The sequence below is a fragment of the Nesoenas mayeri genome (assembly GCF_963082525.1).
Source record: "Nesoenas mayeri genome assembly, chromosome: 3".
Lineage (NCBI taxonomy): Eukaryota > Metazoa > Chordata > Aves > Columbiformes > Columbidae > Nesoenas > Nesoenas mayeri.
In genome coordinates this window covers 68,983,669-69,004,854 of record NC_137544.1, presented here as the reverse complement: position 1 = coordinate 69,004,854, position 21,186 = coordinate 68,983,669, and the positions used below count along the sequence as shown (strand labels likewise).

At 42.3% G+C, this 21,186-nt stretch overlaps 1 protein-coding gene across 1 annotated transcript in view; it reads left to right on the top strand.

Moving 5' to 3' along the window:
* The window catches only part of ADGB (androglobin), a gene marked incomplete at both ends in the record, with an annotated part of 111,274 nt that extends 105,559 nt beyond the window's left edge, over nt 1-5,715 (top strand). Inside the window, one exon of the mRNA XM_080341439.1 lies at nt 5,305-5,715. Within this exon, the coding sequence (XP_080197565.1) occupies nt 5,305-5,715 (411 nt within the window). The remainder of the gene's footprint in view (nt 1-5,304) is intronic.
* Between the last annotated feature and the right edge of the window lie 15,471 nt (nt 5,716-21,186).

Sequence of the window (21,186 nt, the reverse complement as noted above, 5' to 3'; positions counted from 1 at the left end):
GTACTCAGATGTACATTATCAAATCTAGTTCTGATATTATACACAATTCTAAGTTTCATAATTTCCTCATTTCAAAAAGTAATGTGGCATCGTCAAAATCTGCTGTGTCGTTTGTAATGTCTCTAGTGGCTCATTTATCATTTCAACAATGGAGATATGAGGGAGTGAATTACTGTCACACTGTTTAATTGCATGTACTTTGGAGTATGTACTGTTTTAAGAGAAACACAGTAGCAGTTTTATTAAATCCCTGTGCATATTCCAGAAAAACAAAATATCCACTTACCTCATAATGGAGCCTGGGAGAGAAAACCTCATTTGGATTTTGCCGAAGAATTTATATACATCGGACCCAGAAACAGATAACTGATGAAAATTCATATGCATCAGTTTTACATCAACACAACAGCTTTTTACATGGTGCACTATATTACAGGCTAAGTTAGTGGGGAAAGATGTACAAAAACTAAACCAAAAATGTAACCATATTTCAAAACAGCTATTTGCAGTAATTTAAGGAGCCATCATGTTCAGCACATTACTGTAAGAAAAGCAAACAAGTAAGACTATATATTGTGTAGTCATTGGTAGGATTGTTGCCTCCAGATTGTAGACCAAGTTGTTCAATAGTCTAATTATGTGTTCACATGGATGAAGTCCTTTTATTCTTTTGCCTTTTGGGAGTCAAACAGCTTTTATGCACCATAATATTATGAAATTTAATCAGCCTTTATATCAAAGGAATTTACTGTCTGTATTCAGTGCAAGAAATTGCTCAAATTCTGTTTTTACAGATTGTATGTTTCAGAAATATGCCATATTACATCAAGTATTCATATTTTCTGAAGGTTTCCTGTAATAAAAGCTCTGGTATTAGAATAGTTATCATTCCTGCTTATACTCAGCCTGGCCATTCAGGGCCAGATTCAGTAGAGGTATAAGGACAATTTTCAATTATATACTTTCTTATTCAGTAAAGAACTTCAGCAAAGGATTGGAACATGGGGTCAAGCCCTTTACAGAACAGAATAGACAGGGAAAGCTTTTCTGAATCAAGACATGATTGCTTGATATTTTAAGATGACAGTCATACTGGAGGTGCAATAGAGGACTGGCTCCATCAAAGCATACCTTACCAGGTATCTGGTGGCCTCAAGTCACAGAAGAGAGGGTTTGGATTTGGGGTAGTGGGAGCAGGGGTGGAACAGTTGCCATTCAACATGTCTCATAGAAAATCATCCCTGAGAAAGTTTGCACAGTTTGTCACTCACACAGCTTCTAATTTTTGTGCATGGAAGTACCATGTAATGAGGAACAGCACAGGCAGCGATGTCAATCTCAAAATGCTGCAGTTTAGTTGTCTTGTAACTTGGAGAGTTGCAGACATCTCCCCTGAAATGCCAAGTCCTAATCCTGAAGAAGAGTATGGCAATAGCCATCTCTGCCCAGAAATAATGAGATGATATTCCAACAGTTCAGAAATCCTGATCTGTCTCTGGCAGAAGATGGTGTGCTTCTACAGGGTCCGTCCCTAATATTCTGGCAAGATTTTATTATTTATATGATTCTCTCAAACCTTATGTACCTCTAAGTCATGAGCCAAATACAAAGCTAACTCCAATCTCTGCATTTAAAACACTGCTGAACAGTCTTTTAGTATCTAATCATTGCTGAGGACTTGCACGAGGAGAGGTGGCTTCAGGGCCCAGCACAGTGTCACACTAGAGACAAGTCTGGCTTTCCTCCTGTGGACCAGCTATGCAGTTTGAGAGACCTGATGAGCTCAGAGCTTAGGGCAATACTGGAAATATTTTACATTTATACTTTGTGATTGGCTGGAACTTTGAATAAAGATATATAGATTCTTAAGAGCAGAGGGGCGTCTTTAAGGCTGAGCTTCATTGTTTTAATGGTAAAACAAAAATAATTTGTTTGCTGATTCCTGATATTAATTTCTCTTTCATATGAAGTATAGACAGTTGTACAAAGGAAACTGTCACTGTTCAGCAGAAGTTTTGAAAAGTTTTGATAGAAACTGCAAATGCCAGAGGAGAATGAAAACTTTTCAACATGTTAGACTGCATGGTGAATAACCCCTCAGGAATTTCTTAGAGTTTGCTTGCTTTACTTCTACATTTCAGGAAAAAGGGTAGCATTTACAAAGTGATGCAGGTACCCAAGAAAGAAATTGAGTCATTGACTTAATGGGGATTAACTCTGTAAAGAGTTAATCACTTCTAATAATTCTTTGTAGGTGTGTTCTGCTAAGCTTTAGTGGTTTTCACTGCTTGATCCTTTTCTTTTGACCAGCTATTATGAACTAGAAAGGATCTTTTTCATTAAAATACATATCTAAAGTTACTTTTCAACACAAGTAGCTTCATTAATCTTCAAATGACTTGTCCCATCTGCTTTGTGTTAATTTGGCTGGCATTTACACAATGAGCTACAGACCAAAAACCAGATCAAGCCCGTTCCAGGATGCTGAGACAAGTAATGTGCTGTGAAATCAGGCTCGGTTCTGAGCTGCCAGTCTGCGTACCCTGGCAATGTGCAGTTAACCAGCTATGTAAGGTCTCATTTTAATTCAAGGATGAGACAGAGAGTTTATGCACATGCACAGCGTTTCCCCTCCAAAAGCCAAGAAAACTGTCTACATATTTTGTCTGGCAGAAAACATAAGAGAACAGCTTTGCATAATCACACAGCAGTTTGCAGAATGGAAGAAATCTCACTTTCTGAGCCCTTTTTTCCTCTCATTGATTTCTTGAACCAGCCCTAATAGATTCATGGTCCGGGTAATGTTTCAATTATATAAGTATTCTTGTTATTTACAGAAAAACAAGAATCCGTTGTCCTTCATCTCAAAGGAGGACAAAGACAGGAAAGAAGTAGAAAATCAGGGAAGGAGAAGAAACAGCCTGCATCATATGAAGTGAGACAATAGCACAAGAGAAAGGTGCACTGAAGATGTTACTAGCCAAAATAAAATTTAAAAAAAATGGGAGGGTGGTCAGGTGGGACTCAGGACCTTTGATTTCTGTGGCAAGAAGAATGTGGTTAGGGACAGTGGTTCCAAGACTGACAGGCTCATCTGACCATGAGATACTGTATGGACCCAAGCGTAGCCAGAACACATCACTTGGGATCAGATCTGGATACACAGTTCTCTCTGAAACCTGGGCTACTCTGCCCAACATCTCAACTTCTCCCTAAGAGCAAGCATCTTGCACACGGTAGCCCAGTGGGTACAGCACAGTCTATGGAAAACAATACCCAGGCTTGTGTACCCTCAGCCTGAGAAAGCTGAAATAGACCCCGTGGGTGTGTGCCCAAATCAGCATGGCATCACAGACATTTTTCCCAGCTACCCTTGGGCTTGGACCACCATGCAATGCTCACAAGACCAGGTATAGAGCACAGCAGGAGGGAGCCTGACTCTGTGTGTAAGCTAGCTCCTTGCAAAACTGGAGTATGTCAGAAGGAGGAATATAGCAGGTGCATGTTCATGGATGCTGATAAGGTTTAACTTGCTAGTAAGGCATGTAAATGAAGTGTCTTCTCTCCTAAAAACAGAGCACTGTTCTGTGGCCTGGAATGTCCCAGATTTAGTTTCCAGCTCACTGCTGGGCATTCTACACGTGGCAAAAACCAGAAGACATCAGCTACAGAGGCAGCCAAAGCACTCTGCATGCTTTTAGTCTTCTCTCTTACACCACAGAACTGTGGTATGAGTGGATGTGAGGTTCAGCTAATGAAGGAATGAGAAGCTGCTTCCTCTCACCTTGTCCTTACTCTTGACAGAACAAGTTCCAGAGCGCTCCCTCATCATCATCAAAAGCATTAGGAACAGCAAGGGAATGTGGGTGCAAAAGGTGCAAAAGGTGGGTTTCCCAAAAGCACATTTCTCAGACTTGCTGAAGTGGCTTTCAAAGAAACTATTCAGGGTTAACAGTTCCAAAGACTTCACTAGCATCTTGTCTTTTTTGAGTATTTTCTTTTTTTCTCCCATATATCTTACTGGCTTAACACATTGCAGCTGCGATGTTGCAGATGGAAACTGTTTTGATAATTGATGCTCTGAAATACCATTTATGCACAGACTGAGATATTCAAGTGCTGTGTATGGTGTTTGTCTGTCTGTATCCATATCTGCTGTCTCTTGAAGGCTCTGAATTATTCACCACAAAACAAACAAAAAAAAATTTTGGAAACCTGGCTAGGATGAGAATAATGTATTTCCCTGTAATAGCCTTTACAAATTGGACAAAAACAAGTCAAGATGAAGTATCATTCTGGTTCCAGTCTTCTCACTGACCTTAGCAAGAGCTAGAGTTCTACTGTCTTCTCCCACATATCAGCACGTGTGCTGAGTATATAATTTATATAATTTAACACACAGTCAACAGTGTCAGTGTGCAGTGCAGAACTGAAAATCAGGTGTGAGACATTTTATAAGATAAAGTCTGTGCTCAGTGAAATTCAGCTAGAGCTTTGCTAGAGGCCAGGACTCTACCGATGGGATACACAGGATAAGACCTTGTGAGATATCACCCCTGACAGTCCAGGTAAGTACTTTGCTTTCAGATACTACAGGGCTCAAAGTCTCCTTGTTCAATCCTTTTTTTAACACGTTCCACTGGATTCATTGCTGCTTTCATACTGTCACCCTGGTAGCAGTGTGGCTAGATGGGGAAGTAATACAGATAAAGTGGAAATGACTTTAAATAGAAACCTACAGAAAGGTTGTGCCACCGTCATTTTTTTGTCAAAGATTGTACAGATAGTATAAAGGCAATGCATAATGCTGGCCAACTAAATCTGGAGGCTGAGTCATTCAGCCACTTTTAAAAATTCATAATGATGATTGTTGCCTGGAGGAATTTCTAAAATGAGATGTGAATTGTGTCAATGCCAACAGGTAATATACAGGTAATTAAGAGAGTATTTAGCTTACTAAATGGCTTGTAATTTTTTTATGTAGTTCCAATGCTGCTGTTCTGTCTTGTAAAAATCTATAATGTTTTATTTATTAAAATGTGACAGCTTTACAGTCATTCTGAAGAATCTAACACCTACTTGTATCAGGTGTTTCCCAGTCTCATCAAATACAAACCAGGCAAACACCTGAGTGCACTCTCAGCGCTTCTCTGCCAAACTGAAGATCCATTTATTTTTTTTCAGAGAGGCTGCAAAAAGAAGCTTACATCCCAGCACAAGCCTGAGGTTCCCCAAAGTCCCGGGCCAGGTGCACTAGTCTCTTCTCCCGAATGTGGTGTTTGTTAAGACCCCCTCGCCCGTAAGGGCTGTTTTCCCTGCGACGCTCAGCTCGCTGATGCTCCGGCCTCAGGCAGCGGCGGGCAGCACTCGCGCAGGCACCGGGAGCACAGAGCAAAGCGCTTTCCCCGGCCTGCGCCTAAACCGAGCCCAAACTCGGAGCCCGGCAGCGAAGGGGTGAGGCAGAGCGGCAAGCGGCTCAACCAGCGGCGACAAGACGGCAGCACCTCCCGGAGCCGCTCACTAGAGGGAGGTGTTTCGGTGCCCGCCGCTTGCGGTTCTGCTCCCCGCCTTCACCCACTGGTGCTTGTCCAGCCACTGGGCTGCATATTGGGGGCGGATGGGGAGGGCGGACAGGAGAAGCCCGGGGGGGTTCCTGCTCAGAGCTGTGTCCTGGGCGAGGTCCACCAAACCCCGTCTCAGAGCAATTCGCAGTGACAAAAGAGAAATGCTGAATTTCTAGCTGACGTGGGATTATTTCTTAGACTACAGGCAGGGATAGCTATCTGTATTTTTTGTCTTTTATTTACCCCACAGCAAAATATGTACTCAGATTTGAGTAGCACTATAAATAAATAAAGTAAAAAATAATAACTGAAGGCACTGATCTGCAAAGTAACAAAAGCTTTGTGCTCTCAGCTAGGTCTTCAAAGCTGTGCCCTGTCTCACCCTATTCTACTTTTGAAGGAGAATGAGTCTGTGTGTACTGGAAGGATTTTGTGTGACTTTCAATCCCTCTGCCCCTTCAAAGACTGTATGTGTGGCTGCACCATGATAAATCTCAAATATGGCTCAGCTGACCGGTGTATGAATCTTCACTCTTGCAAACCCACATGGATGCAGGTTCTGAGTCTAGCTTCAGTTGCCTCAAGCCTTTGAGTCTTAGAATACTTTTCTACTTTTTGTCTTCAGTCCTTGTCCTCAGGCCATACAACATCTCAGCTGACCTCTCTCCTTCAGCAAGGTTGACAGCAGTGCATAGTATCGGTCTCACTGCAGTACAAGAGGTGCAGCCAAAATACCAATACCTTGTACAGTGTAGTACAGTGAACTTCCCAAAAGTACAAGTGCTTGTTCAGGAGGCTGATAGAGTAAATCATTAAAAATACCTGCTGTCCATTGTGCTTCTCGACATTCGTTGTGCTGCGGCTGTAACTTGTTTTATTGACTCATTACAAGGATATAATGCATTGGAGAGTTGGTAACTGGCAGAAAAGTATCTGCCGTCCCATAAATTGTCCTTCTAGTTTTGTAACACATCACAGTTTAAAGGCAGGTCATAATGTTCCCGATCAGTTACCAAAAGATAGGTCTCTAACTAAAAATGACTTGATTTCGTGAGGAGCTGAGGAACTTGCTTCGAATTGGGGCACTGAAAATCAGGCCAGTTTGAATTAACTGCCGGTGGAGTCTAGTTCCAAAAACACAGACTGCCATCTCTGAGTTCAAGGCTTGTCTTTTGAAACAGATCCAGGAAATGAACAAGCACAAAAATATTCTAGATAACTTCAGGGTACTGGCAAGTGGCACTGACCATGCCTGCACCAATGAGGAGCATGACCTTAAGGCCCTCACCTTGAGGTACAAGTACCATCTCCACTGGAGGTGCGTTTGCTTGACCCTGGATAGGTACTTGAGCAGAGACAGCAAATCCATGCTCTGCATGTTATACAAGAGGAAAATGGGAGATTGAGGTGAGGGAGGGTCTGTTTTCTCCCGTCCAAGTACTCTTGCATGGACTGAGTAGCTAACTGTAAAAGTAAGTTGGATCATACCAGGGGCTGCTTCAAAAACAGCTGATCGACCTTTTCCTTCCATTTATGAATCAGATACATATTAGTATGCTATTTTCTTTCAGCAAATTTTTGAGTTGAAGCATTGAGAGCTGCTGCAAACCACTTAAATTTAAGTTTCGTTTATTCCTTATTTTTCAAATGTCAGCATGCACCAAAGGTCTGCGGGAGCCCATCACTTCTCAGGGACAACAAGACTGCAAGAACCTTCTGATGGGGAACAGTCCGTGCAGTTTTCTGCCCACAATAAACTCTTTTTTTCCCAGTATGTGGGCAACAAGACAGAATATCACAGAGATTAAAAAACAGATTGAATCTCTCATTGTGTTTAAGCTGCAGTATATATTAGGATATGGCATTTGTCTAATGATGAGTCTTATGGCTGAGGTGTTAAAAAAGAATTAGTCTAGGCAATTTAGCCGCCAGACAGCTATTGATATTAACAGAAGTAGTCTGATTGACTTTGAAAGTCTCCAATTATAATCCTTGCTATAATGATGATTATGCTTCTCTGTAGAGCACTACTGAGCCTCCACTTTTGACTCATACCAGATTCCCACTGAAGTCAGCAGGAGTTGTGCTTGAGACGGGGCTCTCATAGGCGGTACTGTTTGTCCAAAAGTAAACAAGCTGTTCCTGTAAATTGGCACCCTAATATGGACTGATTTCCCCTTTGTATGGTAATAACTCTAATCAAACATACAGTATCTGCTTTGTTCTGCCACAGGAGAGTAAGGCCTAAGGGATTAGTGGTCTGGAGTATTTTCATACTTGTCCAGCACTGTAAAAGTCTTAACTAGACATTTCAGGCTGGCAGATTCAGGAGCTAGCCCAAGTCGCTTGAGTCACTGTCCAATAATTCACTATCAAGAACACCCTGTTTGCCTGTACATCTTCTCCTTATTAGGTTTTGGACAGACAAGAAAATATGTTTAATTGATTTCATCATCATGATTAAAGAAGACAAGTAGATTTAATGCAAGAGAAGTAAATAGTCAGGTTTATTGTAGAAGGCTCATATGGGAAAAATCTATCTTCATCTCCTTACCTACTGCATTATACACTCAGGAAAACGCTGAGTATTGATTGTGGATGAAGCTGTTAATTGCCTGGCCAGCACTGCAAGCGAGGAAACACATTTGGGAAGCCACTTTCTGTTTTTGTAGAAAAAGAGGAAACAAAGACCATAAGCTGTGGAAAACCTGAAACAGCAAAATTCATGGGACTGTCATTATTCATCTTGAGATGCACAATGTGAGGGGAAGATCTTCATATTAGGAAGTTTCTGTAAAAGTTAGCTTGCTGACAAATTGCCCCCATTATCTCTATAATTGCTTGCTAAGCTGTAAAAAACATAAATCACCCATCTTGCAAACAGATCTGTGGAAGTACAATCCTGTGGGATTCTGCTTAGCCCTGCCAGCCTGTTCAACTCAGGGCTGCCATCTCAGGTTGTTTGAATGTTGTTGCATTCTCTTATTTTTAGGAGAAATGGTGTCTTCACCCCTTCAGTATTTGTCTGGGTGTCAATGAGCACATATATCCACAATCAGAAGCATATAGACATTTCTTTGTGGAGAGGTTTCAGAAAATGAATTACAACTGTCCTTAAACACTATGTTCTAAAGTTTCCTATGTCCTTCATAGTTCTCTGCTACATGATCACTGAGTTAACCTAAGGCCTTCTAATCTCAAGGGTTTTTTTACTGACTCATCTTTCCAAAATTTCCAGTATCAAACACTTTTAATCAAGCACTGAAACAGAACAGAGAATATCACTCAAAAGGTTTTCCATTGCAATGGTGGCTACAGTGTGTTACCCTAAGGTATTTGAACACTTGCATACAGGAGCAGTTTCTGTCTCCTCAGAGCACTGGGTGGCAAGTGTTGTCCTAATTTTGCAGAGAGTAATTTGGATATTAGCAGTAATACTACATGAGCATTGTGGCCTTTTGAAAGTGGTGTTACATGGGAGGGACAGCATGGCCATGGTTTCATTGTGAGTCTGTGGTCTTGCAGGACCTGGGCCTATGATGCTTTTGATAACTCAATCAATGCCTTCTCTCATTAAGCCATAGCCACGCTGCACAACTTGGCAGGAGAAATCCTCTTGCTGAGGGAATATTACCTTCTTTCTGTTGGGAGGGAAACCAAAATTTGAAAAGTCAGCTCATCATTTTTTCTCACCTTACTTCTGCAAAATAAAAAGTGAGGCTTCCTAACATGCAACCACTTGCATTAATCAGGCAGTGACTGTGTCTGAGAGGCGCTCAAAGAGCTCCCATCTAGAGAGGGGACACCAAGTTCATCCCAGATTTCAACATTTCTGCTACCTGCAGCCCGCGGTGGGGGCAGCAGGATCCTTTTCAAGAGACACGAGTGTCATCTAGTGGTGAAACAAGCCCACTCGATCACACCCCAAGGGCCACCATCTGCCCACTGGTTTCCATACAGAGCACTGGGTGACACATTTTGCTTCTGCTGCATTTTAGCAACCTAACGCAGAATGTATGTAGTAATGCTTATTTTAGCTTTTGTCCTTGTGGGATTTATTTTACGCAGGCTAGTGGAAAATAATATGAGCCAACCATGGTTAAGCAGGCAGTAGACACTAATGGGTCACTGCTGGAGGTTTTTCTCTCCTTGTGATGAGCTACGGAAAGGGTCTGTCTGCCTGGCTACAATGATCACCAGCATCAGCCTTCTTTCCCAGGAGTTAAGCAAGAATTTTACAGGATAAAGGGCCATTTAAAGCTGTATTTACTGGTTGTATTGTGTCATATGTCTACTGCAGGAATGGACAGTCAAGATCTTTGCATTTCAGAGCAGATTTTCTTCCAAACTCTTTTGCCTTCTTTCACACATAAATCCAGACTGATTAGTGAAGCAGAGCATAAACATAGTAATTCTCTTTTAATCAGTCAAATATAAAAGAAAAAAGACCTAATCAGAAACATCACTAGCAGAGGAACACACAGGGAAAGGTGGTTGGCAGGTAACAAAGCGGAATGGAGAAATACTGGCTCCTTACGTGTAATTTGCCTGAATTGACTTTCTGGCATTTCATCACAGTTATTGCAATGGAACAAGCCCAGCTCAAGGTGTTGTGCTGGTCTTCTGAGGAAAAGTAGGCTTTGAATACCCACAAGTTACCGAGAAATTATCATATTTTAAAATTACTCCTACAGTTGGGATCCACTTAAGTGTACTCCACGCACATTTCCAAGTGAAGAACCGGAAACTCACCTTTTTTTAGGGCAAAAATGAACTTCCCATGTTTTGAGCTGATGTAAAGGACTAAGCTTAAGGAAAATCCCAAGTGCTAAAATCAGGAGAGTTGAGCAGGGGCTGGTGGATGGAGGAAGGGGAGCCACATGGCCTCATAGCCCTGCTCCCACCATGGGCAGTGCAACATCTTATCACCCTTCCCTCCTGCTGGAACAATGTCTGTGAGCTATGCCAATGGAGAAAAGACCTCTGCTCCCCTTCTAACTTAACTGTTTCTCTGAGGAGGAATCACACTCCGATGGCTTTTTGGAACTGGCACGGGAAGAAGTGTGGCTGGTCCAGCCAATCTCTGGGACAATGTTATTTCATCTGTGTCTTGCCACCAGTTCAGTGACAGATAATTGCTCCTGTTTTTAAGAAAAGGCATATTTCTAGTTCTTCCCTTGAAGCTGAGGGGAAAGGATGCTCTATTGGAAAAGGATGCTCTAGCAGCACAGAGGAAGGGTGCTATAATTCCCTTTCCCAAGCAGAAATCCTCCTTTCCCACACTTCATCCCCTGTTACAATTCTTCCCAGCCTGTCTCCTGGCTCTGTGCTGTTTCCTTTCTTTGATATCAGATCCTTTCCCATTAACTAGATGCCCCCATGTGACTGCATCTGTCAGAGGCTGACCTGCTGCCTCCTGCCCAGTTGCTCACCCTGGGAGCTATGGCCGTGCTAATGCTGCTGCCAGGACCCTGATGACAGTGAAAAAGGTGCATGAGCCTGAAAGCCTGGGCTCCCTGATCATCACTGTCCTGAACTATGCCACTCCCTCTGTGTGCTGTGCAAACATGAACACCACTCATCCCAGATTTGCCCTATTCACTGATGCATCTTATATTGTGCAATACAGGACACACCAGCTTGCAGTGAGGTTTTTTAATGAGCAAAATCAAACTGTGCCCCTGGCTGCTCACTGATTAGCTCCTTACCCCAAAGCCTCTGTGGTCACAGGGAACATGTTGTGAAAATGTGAGGATCCAGTCCCTCTTCTAGAGAGAGAGACTAAGGGCATACTTAATAACTCTTCAAATGATGCTTCCTCTCTCACTGCCTTGCAGCATTTTCTGCTAGAGCAGCCTTTGGGCAGCCATGCCATGCACATTTCTTTATCCTGGAGGTGCATCCAAGGGTGCAAATAAACCCCAACAAACCACCCAATAAAAAGCACTGAATCCCTTTGCAATATGCCAACTGGTTGTGTAACAGTGTGTTGGGCAGCACTGGGATCAGCCAGGTAGTCAGAGGCTCTTGGCAAGCCCAGGGCAGTGAAGCATATGGGTCCTTTCCCTGCATCGCCCAGTGCCCAGAGCCACAAAAGAAAGGAGGATCAAGAGCCGCCAGCTCCTGCTATTTCTGAACCGGTCAGCCTCTCTCTCCAGTTCCCCAGAAGAGCTGACCCAGCAGGGCTCACACTCACTCTTTCATTTGTCAGCCCAACTGCGTCAGCAGTAATACAGGGAGCTCAGCTGCTCATCATCCCAGCTGATAACGTCTCAGGAGGAATTAGGCAAGGCATGCTGGTAAGAGGGAGAGAGAGGGTTTGAGGGAGAGTAATCACAAGCTCAGTGATGGGAAATAAATGAGATCAGGAAAAAAAAATAATCTCAAACAAGGTATTCTCATGGTAGAAGGGAATGTATTTTTAGGAGGATGGGGCTGTTTCAATCCCAGCTGTGGGCAGCCATGGGATCAGCAGCACATCTCCCTGGGATTTCAGCAGGGTTTGGCTCAAGGCTGCAGAGAGTGAGTTGCCACAAGGCAACTGGCATTCAGCTGTGCTGCAGAAAAGCTGAATGGGCGGGCTGAGCTGTCCCCTTGTCCACAGATGAGATGTGGCAAGAGGCAGGGGAGGGCTTGCAGATGCTGTCGGCTCTGCACAGGTACTGTACAGGCTTTCCCTCTTTTGAGCAAAAGCGTAAAACTTTGTTTGTCACAGGTGCCCAGTGACACATGTTTTGGCTGGGATTTGAAGCACTCTTTCCCCATGAGGACAGTGGTAATGAGGAGGGGCCATGCCACAGTCAGTCTGACTGAAACCCGTGAGGTCCCGGTAATGCGAGCAGCGTTACTCACTGTGCAGCAGCCAAATGAAGTCCAGTCCCTGGTACCTCCTTCGTCAGCAGAGTGAGCAAACAGAGTACTATATCAAAAGAAGGCAGACATTTAATCAATTCCTGTGGTGCTATAAAACTCAAATTTAATTTGAATTTTTTAATCTGCTTCAGTGTTTTACCCACTGCTAGCACCAGAATGGCATTATTCTCCTTCTCCCAGTTATTTCCCAGCAGAATGTATCTCTCTTCACTGAAATTCAGTAAACATTTTGAAAACACTGTGGCAAGGTCAAAGATGTTTTGCAAAATCTTTATCTCTGTAGCCTAAATGGACCTGGCAACAGAAAAGATTGTGCTCTGTACTTGGGGGAAAAAGGTGAAATAACTCATCCCCATCAGTTCTGCTGTTTGTATCTGGGAGCAAATCCTGGCTGATTCTCCATCTCCAAATGCCGCACTGACCTCCAGATAGATGGCATCCAGAGTCGCAGTGCCTGCATTGTCCCATTGTGTGCACCATGCAGCTGCTTGGCTCTTCCACATGTCACAAAGTGACCCTGGGAGAAAAGTCGCATGTCCAGATTGCTGGCACTGGGCTGACCGCAGAGATTCAGTCCAGAAGTGTCAGCTTAGAAAGCTGCCTTTCATGGATACCAGGGAAGGAACAAGTATGACAGTGCAAAATGAGGGTTTTTTTAATTATTATTTTGTTTTTATGAGTGTTGTGCATGTCTGTGCATCTAGAGCCAAATACTGTAATAATTTCTGCCCACGTTTTGCTTTTTTGGACATATGTTTCATTTTGGACACATCTTTTCTGTATCTCCAAGCTTTCTGTGAAGTTCAGCAGGAAATTACTATTTACCAATCAAAAAAATTGCTTCCTCACCTTTTTTTTTTTTCTTTTTCTTCTTGCTAACTGGCCACCAATAAAAAAAGCACTATTAGAGGGATGCTGAACACAAAATATTTATCTAAGATTTTCAGAGTGACTGAGGGAAAATTGTCAAGGTGAAGGTGTCTGTCGTCTACACATCAGGCACCAAAACGTAAGCCCAAAAAGGGGACACCTTGGTGATTGAATTTTTGGCCAGTAGCTACATTTGAATATTCAGCCACTGTGATGGCAAAGCCTCCCTTGGAATGAATTATTTTGCCTGACATCATGCTGCCAATTTAAATTGAATTTCATATTTTTGCACAGAAATTATCCCATACTGTGTTTTTCCGTTTGGAACGTGCATGGAGTAGGCAGGCATCCTCTGCTAACAAGGTCGAGAGAAAAAGCCTAGATTACACAAGTTAAAAAATGTCTGAAGGACTGATAATTTTGGCAGAAATCATTTCATGCCCTCCAAGGGAAGATCATAAGCTATCATCTGTCATCTAGCCCATAAATTAGCATGCCAGAGCAACTCTGATTATTTCTCCACTTATAAGAATACTTAAAATAAAATTAATCACAAGGTTTGCATGTTGTTGGTTAGTTCACTATAAATATTGATTATGCACTGCAAAGGCTTTCACCAGGTAGTGTAGCAATTTGGGTATCAAGCAGAGTTTAGGGAAAAAAAAACATTGCTGACAGAAATGGAAATAAAGTTATGATCATCAGAAATGTACTTTGCATTAGTGCCATCCTCAGCACTTGCTTTTGGCCTCCAGCTGTTTGGTGTTTCTGCTGCCTCTGGGGTCTGGGAGCAAGAGACTGTCACCCAACCACCAGGGTTGTCCCCACACAGCAATAGTGTTTCTTATTATACAGTGAGGTCTACAAATAACCATGTCAGCTTAGCATTATCATAAACTCTGGGTTGTTTGTCCTTATTTCACTTTGGTTTTTGTTTGGGAAATTAAAAAGCTAGTCCCATGCCTCCATAACCTTTCAGCCAAGCTTCACTTCCTCACCATATTGTGGGAAATCTTCTGAAACGCATCTCATCGCCACCCAGATTTACCTTGTTCCCCCATTCTGCCCAAGTGAAGAGCTTTTTGTTGCACAGTGCATACATGTTCAGAACAACTTTTGATGTAATGGAGAGCAGCTTCCTTCTCTGCATGTGTTCCCTGCCAGAGCTACAAACAATTTTCTTCTTTCATTTGAGCTATTTTTTTTCCCCATAAGGCTTTGCAAGCTACACTTGTGATAAATGGATGCAAAAGCAGGTCTGTGGGAGCAAGGCCCCACTGGGTTATCCAGTCACTCGGTTCCCCATATAATAACCTAACTAATTCCCTTCAGTGAATTCAGCAATGCACAGGTGCTCCTGGAGAATTTGTAACCAGCACCTCACAGATGGAGCAGGCTTTGGTGCTGCAGGAGTTGATTTCATAGTAGGCTGGTCCCAAGCCTCAGAGAGTCAAATGAGGCTTAATGGTGACCTTACTCCTCCTCCATACCAATCTGGGGTCCATTTCTGAATTCCCTTCTCTGCACTAGCTCTGTTTCCCAAGTGCTGCTGCAACCCTGCTCTGCCCCACATGGCGAATTGCCAACCAGGAGGGGAAACATCTCTGGGGCCTCTGTCCTGACACTATCTCAGGAAAAGTCCAGTCCTTGGACAAATCAGGGCTTTCCATGAAACCTGGGCCTTAGTGGAAGAAAGCTGAATGGAGAAAATGAGCAATCCCTGGTGAAGGAACCACACATGAACAAGCTTCGTCTCAGGCCAGCAACAAATACAAAGCGGACCTCAGCAGCTTCTGCCTTGACACCAAGGTATATTTTGGGCTAAAGAAAAGTCAGCTCTAGGTTAGCTGCTGTGAATAATGGAATTGAGAGCAGAGTGAAACAATGAGAGGCTATTGTTAAAGGGATAAAATGGCCAAGTACAGGCTGAAAGCCTGAAAAACAGGCTTTTTCAAGATGGGTGTGAGATGAGACAAGCAGTGGCTAGTACAGCATCCACAAGGACTGAAGCAATGCCTGCCATAAGCAATGCAGTGAGGATGGGACCAGCTGCCAGTGTCCTTCTGTGTCACAGAGCCAAGATGTCCAACAGCATGTGGGTAACCAGCGCAGGGGCTTCTGCACCCAGGGAACAGTTTAGGCAGAGTTGCCTTTGGTCTTTCCACCCCAGTGGCTAGGGATGGCTAATAGTCCTGTCTCTCTCTAAAGAAACAAGCCCTTTTTGGATGTTTAAATATCCCAAGGTGCAAATCTTCTTGAAACCTCTCCATTGCATCTCTGTTTGCTACCTGCAGCACATCATGAGAACCAGTGCTTACAGGTCTAACTGGTGTCCATTTGTAGACTAGTAGGTGAGCTAATGAATTGTCCACCATGCTCGCTCCTTACTAAAACTTATTTGTTCTCACTTTATTATACCAGCTAGAGGCCAGCAAAATCAGAGTCTGTATATTTCTGCCCATATCTCAGTATATGCCTACACATGCACACATACACAAATAATCTACACTCAAAATTTGCAGGGTTCAAGACTAAGGAGGAAGAAGCGTTATCCAGATTTTATAGATAGGATGATGAAGGAACAGGAGATGACATAAGTTCCAGACCACACTCAAGGTCTGTAATAGATCTGGAAACTCAGGTTTAACAAGAAAACCATCCTTCCTGCCTGGAATGGAAAGAAGGAAGCTAATACATACAGGAATAAATAGGATTGTACCTTCTGTAGAGTACTTGTAGTATTAAAATGACCTTAATTCCCTTAATTCCATCCATGAGACAGTCTCCCTGCATTTTATTCATTTTGCATTCAGTCATTCAATCTAGAGCAGGAACTGTGATTTTATATATATATATATTTTTTTTTTATTATTTTTTTTTTTTTTTTTACAGTGAAACCTGCAATAAATCAGACTCAGGAGCTCTGTGAAGTTTGCAAATCCAAGCTTTACTCAGCTCCAGGCATTTATACATGATGCATACACTCATCAGTGCTCACTGCTCTTGTTTCTCTGCCAATCACCTTACCCAATATGAAGATGTGTCACAACACTGAGCAAACATGGAAACAGCCACTTTAATCAACCATATTTTCCCCATCTGGTAACTTTCCTTTAACATGGTAGTCCAGCTTTCACACAGATTTTATATAGAGAAAGTTTACAAGCAATAAAAATTAACAGCCAGTACATACACAACAAATCAACAAAAACCCCCTATAGAGTGTGCCTGAGTGGATGTAATTCAAACTGTGACTAAACTGTGGTTGCATTTCCATGAGATATTTTGCCTGGTGATATGCAGTAAGTAAAAAGTGTGTGATTCATTTCAACGAGAACCAGACCAGGGGTGACAGGAAGAAGTTCAGAGGACAAGCACAGAAAACCGACTATAAGAAGAGAGAAAAGCTGTACAGAACTGTTTTGCACAGGCCAGGGTGCCTGTTGCTCTCAGAGTAGAAACTGGGCAGGGCAAGGAGACTCCTTCCATCTCACATGCCTGCGAGTAACTTAGCTGGTTCCCTTCATCTTTACCTTCCTATAATGAAAAACAAAACAAAACAACAACTGAATGAACAAAAAAAAACCACCACCAAAACCCAAAACCCAACCAAGCAACCAACCAACCACCAAAATAAAATAAAATAAAATAAAATAAAATAAAATAAAATAAAATAAAATCACATACATTAGAGCAATGTGGTTAAGGGCTGGGATAGTTCATGTTTCCAAGTTGTCTCTCTACGCTGCCCCAGATCACACCACAGTTATAGCTCCTCCATGTACACTTGAAGGACATTTCTGGAAGCACATCCTTCCCAGGAGAAGTCTCTGCAGAGGCGGGGAGCAGGTGCCTTGCTGGAAGTAATCCTTGCAGTTGTCTCATTCATGTGTTGTTAAGGCAAGTAAAGAATTTCCACTGGCATAGATTGGAAGTATTAGTGGCAACAGAACAATGAATATCTGTGCAACCAGAATCTGACATCTTGTATTTTTCGTGGCACCAAATAGCTTGTTTTCTAATAATAAAATGCTTGTATAGTGAATGGAATCAGACTGTGATAATTTGTATGTATGAGCAATACTTTTAAGGTCCATTTGTTGCATCTTGTTCAAATACTGCCAGGATGGATATTGGGTAGATGGAGGAGCACATACACTTCCTGTTTCAAAGAGGCTTGTCTTTGCACCCTTCAGTGTGGCTAATTGAACAGCCTCTACTCTGGTTGTTTACTTTCAGTAAGACTTACTGTTTACTTCAGTAAGGAGAAGACAAACCAAACACAGCACATCATCTGAGGACAGAATGTTTTCAGAGTTGGCTGGGAGTGGTAGTCTGTTTTCTTATCAAAGCAATGATGTGACAGCTCTGCCTGTCTCTTTTTGTCCAATTTCTCCTTTCTTCCCCTTGCCCTTTTCCTTTTCCACCAACTGTGTCACCTCAGTTAAATTTACCAAAGGAATTGAGGAGTAACATCTCAGAGATACCAAATTGCTGCAGTCTTTGCCAAAATCAGAGGAAGGAGACCCTGCTAGCACCCGCACTAAGGGAGAAGTAGACTTTGGCCATTGCTTTGCAGTCCTGAGGCAACTGCTTGCTGGCCAGTCATCACGTACACAGCTCCAAGTTGCTTCAGTTGTTTGCTGCTTTTTGTCCTATTATTTTCTGCTTCTTGTTCAGTCTAGAGGCCAAACATAGGTGAGGTGGTGAGATGGGATGAGGCTACACATGGCGGTGGGATGGAGGGGGACACAGGAACAGCACGGGGGAGATTGCAGGGGTGCTGGGTGTGGGAGACAGAAATCTGCAGCAGAGGCAGAAGTGGAGCTGGGGAACTTGAAGCACTGCAGATGGGACTGAGGATACTGCAGTATGTATGAGTGCAGGGCCCCTGAAGTTAGTGACAAGTAGAAGAGGGAATCTAGAAAACAGAAGTCTGCCCAAGATATTAACTCATTTTGTCTATTTTCTTTGTAGAACTTAGAGTGAATTAAAAGCAATGAGTCGAATGAGATGTTTCATAATTTATGTTTCCTATAACAAATTGTTTATAAGGAATGGAATGGAAATATATTTTAAGAGAAAAAAGAGAGAGAGAGGAAAAATTTTATTCTTCAAAACCATGGAAGGATAAATATCTACTTTAAAAATGTTCTTTCTTTCCAATTCTTTATTCAACTACCTAACCATTTGATTTGATTAAATGCACTTGGCTAGTTGGCTTTTTTTTTTTTTCTTCATAGCAGCGAAAGGTGATCCCAGATTCAGTTAAGAGATGCTTTGTGCTCTGTGGTGATTCCATGGTAAGGTGGACTTCCAGTAGCTACTACATAACTTGAATTTTTGACTTAGCAAGGATAGGAGAGTATTGTTTCCTCTTAGCTGCTGGGACAATTTTGAGAGCTCATGATATGTAATGTGAATTTAGCAGAGAGGAATGTCTTAGGGGCAGATGCAAACAACTATCTCCAGGCATGAAAAGAGTGGGAAAATATATATGGCCTGGGGAAATATTTATGGTCCACAATGGGAATACCGAGAAGAATAGGAAGCAAGAATTATCATGGCCAGAGGAATCAGGGGTTATCTGACACCTATCTATAGGAACCTAGGCTTTCCTAGATCCATACTGGTGGAATTCCTTGTTCTAGCAAAGTTTGCTGGCATGGTGACTGCTCCTTTCAGTTGTATAGTGCCCAGAGTGTCTTTGTTTCCCCTCAAGGACTAATGGAAGACAGTGGGAAACAACTAAAATAAATTCTTAACTGAGGAGTTTTCCTGGTATGTTCTTATAACTTTGTTCAATGTATTGAAATATACAATATTGTTAAATGCAGAAATACAATACATTGACAAAGTTGACTTAATCGCTATTGTTCTCTGAAGATCAATATGTAATGTATATGTGATCCAGTATGAATTTCACCAACACAAATTTGCTTGCCAGTTTATTATCATCTGAGACTTTTCTTTGTGATGGCATATTTCAGCATTAAACTTTACAGCTCAGCTCTGCACTAAGATGCTGGATGAGAAATGTTCTGCAAACAGCTTGTCCAGAAACTGTTGAAAATGCCCAGTTCTGATCTCTTGCAATTCCAACTGCACACTCAAAATGTCAGAACATTTCAGAATGGCTTTCTTCTGTGTTCCTTTTTGTTTTGTAATTTTAGGTGCAGCTGAAGCAGTTGTGCTATGTCTGGACAAAGGAAACCACAACATTTTTGCAGAGCAGGCAAGTGCCAGGAAGTTGTCTGATATTCTGTTTTGACATTAACTTTCAAATTCTCCAGTTCACTTTTCTGATATAATTTTGTTTTAAAGCAATCTCACAAACAACAGGCTTCCTGAGAACTGATAAAGATTTTCTTGCTCTTTTGACTGTAGTAGTGCTGTACTGTTCCAGCTCAGCTTATCAATGCAAATTTGCTTGCCTTCATTAACTGCTAACCTTTCCAAAGATAACAAGGGGAGATGATAATTTTTCTTTTCCTGATGAAAAAGATTTGTGAGGTCTAACAAAGCTTTAACTTTCTCATTCTCTAAACCTTTTTTCTTTTTTTCACCTGGTGATTACTGGCATGTTGGAGAATGGTTGACATTTGGGGCTGACAGGAACTCCACCCAAAATGAAGACTTGCTGTTATCAATTCACACAGGGCCTCAGCTTATTTTAGAGATTAATCAACTGAATATGAATGGTGAGGGTGATTACCACATAAATAGGCAGCTCTCCAGTAAATAACTAAACCATTTATCCTGAGATCTGTTAATTAACTTTATCAAGAATGGAAGATGAATAAACACCTAAGTATCTAGGTGCCAGTAAGATACTATTTTTCATTTATAATAATAACAATCCTCTATGAATCCCTACCTACATTTCTGACTCCAAAGAAAAGCTTCCTAAGGGTTTGGTGTTTGTGCCTTGACTTTGCCCTGGTGCCTGACCATTGAGCAGACATGCAAGAGCTGATGGGAATTTGGAGCTGCCTGTTTGCAAAGTACTCTTCTTTAAGTTCTTATTTCAAGCCCACCTAGTTCACAAAACTCATGAGTCACTCCGCATCAGGGTGTCTGAAACTGTCTGTCTACAGTATTGAACACAAGGACAGGGCTGACAGTTGAGTGTGATCCCATAGATGCTCTGAATCGGTTTTGGAGCTCACCTGAACACCCACATTGGGCAGAAGAACTATTTAGACTAGTTTTCTGTGGAGATGAGGCCTGGATTCCTGCCAGTTGGCCAGTGATTCTGCCCATTGCCTTTTCTATTTTTGGCCAATTTTGGCCAAATTTGCTGGAAAGGTGGAGCTCACAAAAATTATAGTTACCCTGTGCTTTTAAAAGTTTGTCAGCCAGAGAAAGAGGTGTTTGTACTGCTAAGAAGGTTCTCAGCACCACTTTTACATGTTTCCTTCAGATCTAAGGGGCCCCAGGCCCTATTCCCTGCCCCAAAAAGTACAGCGTTATTGCTTGTGCCTTTGCCTAACTCTCCTGTTTCCTGAGCCCTTACCAGGACAGAGCTCCCAGCTCTTCCCCTTTTTCAGGAGCTGCTATGAAAATTAATTCAGAGTCAGCTGCGTGTACAAGTCCTTCTGAGGTTTTAGAAATGGCAGCAGTGGAGCAGCATTTAATTTGCTGCTTCTTGACCTCAAAGGAAAAAGGTGGTGACTCTTAATTGCATCACAGCATGTGTGTGCTTGAGAGCACAACAGTTTGCTCAGAATCTTGGTGTCAGGGACCAGCAAACCTAACCAAACACAGACCCAAATCACCAACTGTACAAACCTAAGCCCAAATTATACTGCAAAATGTCTATATTTATTGTTCCTGTGGATTTGGAAGCAAGAAATCACTAACCATCCCTCAGAGCTCC